The 6,632-nt window shown below is 39.7% G+C and overlaps 1 protein-coding gene across 5 annotated transcripts in view; it reads right to left on the bottom strand.

The window, feature by feature from the left end:
- Positions 1-6,632, bottom strand: part of LOC107671530 (multidrug resistance-associated protein 5-like) — a 44,326-nt gene that overhangs the window by 5,351 nt on the left and 32,343 nt on the right. For all 5 annotated transcript variants that reach the window (XM_016464541.1, XM_016464612.1, XM_016464482.1 and 2 more), the window contains 4 exons: positions 4,356-4,502; positions 4,113-4,242; positions 2,516-2,798; positions 2,221-2,407 (listed from right to left, as the gene is read on the bottom strand). In XM_016464541.1, the coding sequence (XP_016320027.1) occupies positions 2,221-2,407; positions 2,516-2,798; positions 4,113-4,242; positions 4,356-4,502 (747 nt within the window). The remainder of the gene's footprint in view (positions 1-2,220; positions 2,408-2,515; positions 2,799-4,112; positions 4,243-4,355; positions 4,503-6,632) is intronic.

Below are 6,632 nucleotides of genomic sequence, written 5' to 3'. Positions count from 1 at the left end.
TTATTTTAATTTTTAAGTAACAAAAATGTTTTTTAATAGTTTTAGTTAAATAACCCTGGTACAATCTGCTTCCTTTATACAATACAATAGCTTCCGTTGTGTGAGCAAATGTTAAATGACAATTTGATCTTATGCATAATCTCATTTGAAGGAAATATATGCATCCTGCACTTGTTTTGTTTGTTTGGTCCAAACCTGAGTTTGATTCCCTCCCTATTTCACTGCGGGTTTATTTTCACATCGTATGATTTGGCTGTAAGCCACAGTGCATTTGCGTCATCAACATAAATACCACCTGCTTACCAGTATAACTAGGTAATGATGACTCAGGAGGAAAAGGTGCTAAAATGGAAAGCATTTTTCTCACTTCCCATTTTGGCAGAAGACCAATCAGACAAAAGGCATAACATGCACAGAATGGCATGTGCATCAGTCTGCCACAGATGCAAAGTATGTGGGATTTTCTAAGCAGTGATGAGAAATGCATTTGCTATTCTGCCTGCAGGGCATCAGTCCCGCTTGACATCATCAGTTGTGGTTTACTTCTGGAAAATAGGCTGTGTTGCTTTTATTACTACTGCAAACAGTTACATGAACCATATCCCAAGCTTGTTTTCAAGAGTTACAAAAAAAAAATATTTTTACACCAAAATGGCCTACACCAAAAGCTTTAGAGTGAAAATACCTTCATACAAAAAGTTTAGAATTAAAGGGATAGTTTATGCAAAAATTAAAATTCTGGCATCATTTATTCACCCTCATGTCATTACAAACCGATAACACCATGTCTACACCGGTCGCGACAGTTGTTGCCGCACCGCAACAGCTAAAGTCTGTCTACACTGGACGCGACAAAGTGACCGTTGCAAATCATTTCAACTCTGTGTCAGTGCGTCATAAATAGAACACGGCATCAGTTTACTGTCAGAGATTTGTCTAGAGTAGACAGCATCGCCGATTATAATGGGTTCTGTTGTATTTTGTCACGTCGCGCCGCTCGTGTCCGGTGTACACACGGTGTCAGACTTTGGTTAATCTTTGAAACACAAATTAAGGTATTTTTATTGAAACCTGAGAGATTTCTGTGTCTCCATTTAAAGTCTATGTAACCAAAACTTAAAAGATCTAAAAAAAAAAAAGTAATAAAAGCATCATAAACAAATACATATGAATTGAGCAGTTTAATCGAAGTCTTGTGAAAAGACATGATTGCTTTATATGGTGAACAGATTTAATTTAGGCTTTTATTTACATCTAATCAATGATTGACACATCCATGCACATGTTTTCCATATGTGATTCACACAAGGTTTCATTATTTAACATGAACTAACAATGAACAATACTTCTACAGCATTTATGAATCTCTCCCTCTCAGGTTTAATCTTAATTTGTGTTTCAAAGATAACCAAAGTCTTAAACCGGGCTCACACTACAGGAGTTTTAAAATCCTAACCGATTATGCAATCTGGTTGCAGCACACACATAAGAATCTTTGCAGATTATCTTCCCTCAAATCTTGAACATGCACACACTACAAGATTTGAAATTCGAGGTGCATCACACACTACAAGATATTATCGAGATTATCATGCCAGAGGGAGGCCTCACGTGATCTCACGCAGCAGATCGTCATTGATATTTCAGTGATGTTTACATAGGTAAGCTAGTGTGCTAGCAGCTTTCTACATTCACTCGGTAAGTTCAAAACTGAGGCGATTTCACCCCAGTGCTTCTTTTTGTCCTTACGGTTGTGATACGTTTGACACATTAATACAGATAGTCATGTTACTAAAAAAAAAAAAGAGCAAGAATCAGTTTCCTCTGTCTCCAACGGAGCCGTACAGCAGCTGTTTTGCGGCCGCGCATTGGCTGTTGTGAAAGTACTGACGTAATCATATAGCTGTCAAACATGTTTGATATGATCCGGGCGGCCCCCGAGATTTGTGTGCGAGCAGATCGGGAGGTGCAAGATTTGATCTGTGAACGCCTCACATTAGCAGATAATCCGCGCCGAACATCGGGACCGATCGAGGTGCTCGATAAGATTTTTGCTCCGATTCTCTGGAGGGGGAAATCGGGGCTAAAACTCCTGTAGTGTGAGCCAGGCTTTATGGGTTTGGAATGACACTAGGGTGAGTAACTGATGACAGAATGTTCAATTTTGGGTGAGCCATCCATTTAAAAGAGAAAAACAACATTTACACAATTTCCCCTCACCTGCACGGCATAGGAAATGGCCAAGCCTGCATATGCAGGAGGAATCTGGCCGTGCATGAGGACGATCATCAAAGCCGTGATGCTAATGAGAGCCACGCTAATCACATCCAGACGCACAGCCAGCCAGCGCATAGCGCAGCTGAACAAATAGAAGGGAGCCTGGTTCTGATCCAGCAGCTCCTGATACCTGGGAGAAAACACACAGACAATATCCATCAACCGCGCTCACTGGAAGTCTTATCGGTTAAGGAGAAACACACAATAAAGTGAGGCAGAGTGACATCCCAGCGTTTACCTGTGAAGGAATTCGTCCTCTTTCCCATAAGCATGCACTGTGGTCAGGCCCTGAATGCTGGAGGCAATGTGGGACAGGAAAGGTGACTGTGTGATGTTGTCTAATCGTTTGAGTTCTCGAATGAAGACCCGAGAAACCATGTGCAGCACTATAAAGAGGAGGACCAGCGGCCCTACTGCCACCAGGAACCACGGGAACACGCTGGCAATCACACCCAGGCAGAAGAGCACCAGAATCATGTTCTGAATGAACATCTCAGCCTGGAACGGCAGACGTGTGTCAACTGAGAGGAGACAGGGAAACGTTTAGAAATGCGAGACAGGTAAGAGTTTACCTAATGATAATATCATAATTGTTGTTTTAATGAAAGAACAAACGATTGCATGTGTGATAGTGATTTTGTACAACAGTGCAAGAAACAAGAAGTTAATATTGTTGAGTTGCAATTTACACACAATTTTTTTTTGCACTATTTCGTCAACAAAAATAGTTCCAAACAAAGCCATAACAGAACCGAGCAACTTGCAGTGTTGTTTCGTTCCTGAATGAAACAGCATTTTTAAACAAATCAATGATTCATTCACAAAGACAGTAGGTGCGTCCCAAATCATGTACTTATGCACTATTCTATGCCGTTTTGTAGTATGAATAGTGCGAGTAGTGCGTTGATACTGAAAATTCCAAAAAGAAAAAGTGCACTTTAAATACCCGGATGATGCACTTAAATCAGTGGTTCTCAAACCTGTCCTGGAGGACCCCTAGTCCTGCACATTTTGTATGTCTCCCTTATCAGACACACCTAATTCATGTCTTGCAGTCTCTACTAATGAGCTGATGAGTTGAATCAGGTGTGTTAGATAAGGGAGACATACAAAATGTGCAGGGCTAGGGTTCCTCCAAGACAGGTTTGAGAACCCTTGACTTAACTGAAAATACGAAGTGTGGAATGTTGGACACTTCATGCATTCAACTGTCTCAGTTTTAATTACGTCACGAAGGGGTAGGGGCTATCAGACTCCGATTATTAATGACAAAATAACCTTATAAAATTCATACACTACATGGTTGAGTACATAGTGCATAAGTACATAGTGTATAAGTGCATAGTGTATAGTGCGTCATTTGGGATGCAGTTATTCACTTGCTTCATTCCTTTGAATGAATCGGATGAGCAGATGACTCCATGACTTACTCAGACTTGCAGCCACCTACAGGTGGTTTTAATTTCATATTTAAATAACCATTTCATTAAAAAAAAAACATATTTCAATATTCATAATATTATTTAGGCAATCGTAATTGCAGTGTAAACACATCTAAATGCCACTTCAGATGCAGCTTCAACTTTTTCTGTGCAAAAGTAGGTTTTGTTGATTTCATTTGACTGGTAACAACCTATAGTGTCTTATTATTGTAATTACATTTATTGATTAAATGTAAATGTAAGAGTCTGACACAAGATGATGCATACATCTAATAAGGTTAGAAAAAATTGCTTTATAAAATGCATATATCGTCAAACAGCTGTCAACTAATTACACCCCTCACACCCCTATCTGATGATAATGCTACAATCTAACCCTCCATCAGGTCCCACCTTCATCCATGTCTTTGGAGAACCGGTTGAGGATGCGAGCCGTGGGCGTCGTGTCAAAAAATTTCATGGGACTACGAAGAATCTTCTGAAAAAGTTCCTCATGGAGCCTCGAGGAGGCACGCATAGTACCCTTGAAAAACAAAAGATCACCCGCTGAAACATGGAGCTCATTCTCTGACACAGCAAGTCCATCATGCAAAACTGCAATCGCTATAAAAGTAACTATATGATGTAAAATCTCACCTTAACAAACACAATGCCTCTCAGTAGTTTGAGAAGGAGCATGATTCCCATAGACATAGTGTAGACAGCAGCATAGTGTTGCATCAGAGGGTTATCACGCATACTCTCACTCAGTACTGAACTGTTCCCCACCTGCACCGTCGTGTTCTGTTGAGCAAGACATCACAGACACATTGCATTATACAGTAAAACATGGTAATGAATGAACATTTGTATGTATATATATATATATATATATATTGTATATTAGGGCTGCCCTCGACTAAAGATTTGCCACGGCACACCGGCAGAAGTAATGATTATGAATGTGTCAGGTAAAAACAGTAAGGAGGCTGCATTAACGTTTTAATAATTCATTGATAAAACTAGTGCTTTTTTGTTTTTGGTTTAAGAGATGAAGTCGGCGACACTGCCTCGTCCTCTCCACAGTAGTGGATGCGCCTGTATGCATGTTTCACATGGATTATCTAATCTGAGAATATTGTTTTCCATTTGAATTGGTTTATTTGAAAGTAGACATTTCACTCTCTATAGTAGGGCTGCACGATATTGGAAAAAAACTCACATTGCGATATTTTGTTTTTCTGCGATATATATTGCGATATGAAAATAAATAAATAAATAAATCACCAGATGACTTGAATAGCTCTATTTGGGAAAAAAATAATCAATGACTGGGGTGATTTTGTAGGAGAGTAAATCAGCATAGGAAATAAACAAATTACAAGCATAGATAAATATAACAGAACAAAGATACAAATGAAACAAGCAGTGCTTTATTCAGTATTTAGGTACAGAAATTGAATAATCAAATGTAAAATAATACTGCATAGTCTTCACTATAAATTAAATCTAATAAATCGGTGTTAAAGCTACAAAATACATTTTTCTTTGTGTTTTGTTGTTTGATTAACATTCATGACACAGAAAGCAACACTTTCTCGACACTACACTCGAAATCAGGAACGCATTGTGGGTAAAAAAGTAGTGAACGAATGTAGGGAATGAAGTCGTTCACTCAGAATTCAGACAGTACTACAAAATGGCTGACACCCGATATAGTGCACTATATAGTGGATAGGGAGCAGTTTTGGACACAGCTCTTCTTTCCAAAGCGCTCGAGAGCTTGCGCTTTCCTGGCGTCTGCCGTTGCTAAGCATTCCACAACGACGTGGAAATTTCAACAAAGGATAAATGGATTTCCAGCACTGAAAATCGCTTGCAGTAGCTCTGCTACTAAATTTATTTAAAATGGGTATCTCTGTACAGCTGTCGCGTCCGGTGTAGACGCGGTGGCTGTGTGTGAGCAAAGAAAACGATTAAAGATAACGATAAAGATATAGTTCTAAAAATCGTTCTCAATATTAAAGAATAGCAGAGTCCACACCACAACTACAACGATAAAGACAAAGAGAAACGATATCGTTGGAATCACTTTCAAAACGATTTTTCTCCAGCTGATGAACGATAAAAAATTGAGAGCCAATCAGAATCCATCCTGCTGTAACTAGCTCGAGAATTTAAAGTGGCAGACGCGAGTGCGCTTAGAACAAACAGACGTTCGCTGGTGTGGACGCTAATATCGCTATCTTTATAGTTATCGTTATTGGTGTGAACGGGGCTGTCACCATAACATTTTAATATAAATGTATGAAATAAACATTAAAGCAAAAATAATAAAGATGTAAACGGCATCTCATTCAAACTTGCTCGCTTCCGCTCTCTCTTCCAGCTTGCCGGTTCTCCGCATTGGATTGTGGGAAATAGTGTTTCAGCGAGTGTACATCGGATGTACACTCGAAATCAGAATGCATTGTGGGTAAAAAGTAGAGGACGAATGTAGGGAATAAAGTTGTTCACTCAGAATTCGGCCAGCACTACAAAATGGCTGACACCCGATATAGTGCACTATATAGTGGATAGGGAGCAGTTTTGGACACAGCTCTTCTTTCCAAAGCGCTCGAGAGCTTGCGCTTTCCTGGCGTCTGCCGTTGCTAAGCATTCCACAACGACGTGGAAATTTCAACAAAGGATAAATGGATTTCCAGCACTGAAAATCGCTTGCAGTAGCTCTGCTACTAAATTTATTTAAAATGGGTATCTGTACAGCTGTCGCGTCCGGTGTAGACACCTTGTCTGAGTGTGAGCAAAGAAAACAATCAGTATAAATATAACGATCAGTATACTAAACATCGCACATCCTGCGATGCGACTATCGCGGATGCGCGCATCGCGATATCGATGTTGAAACGATATATCGTGCAGCCCTAGCCTACC

Source organism: Sinocyclocheilus anshuiensis, unplaced genomic scaffold, assembly GCF_001515605.1.
Source record: "Sinocyclocheilus anshuiensis isolate Anshui unplaced genomic scaffold, SAMN03320099.WGS_v1.1 scaffold297, whole genome shotgun sequence".
Lineage (NCBI taxonomy): Eukaryota > Metazoa > Chordata > Actinopteri > Cypriniformes > Cyprinidae > Sinocyclocheilus > Sinocyclocheilus anshuiensis.
This window is presented reverse-complemented; position numbering and strand designations above follow the sequence as displayed.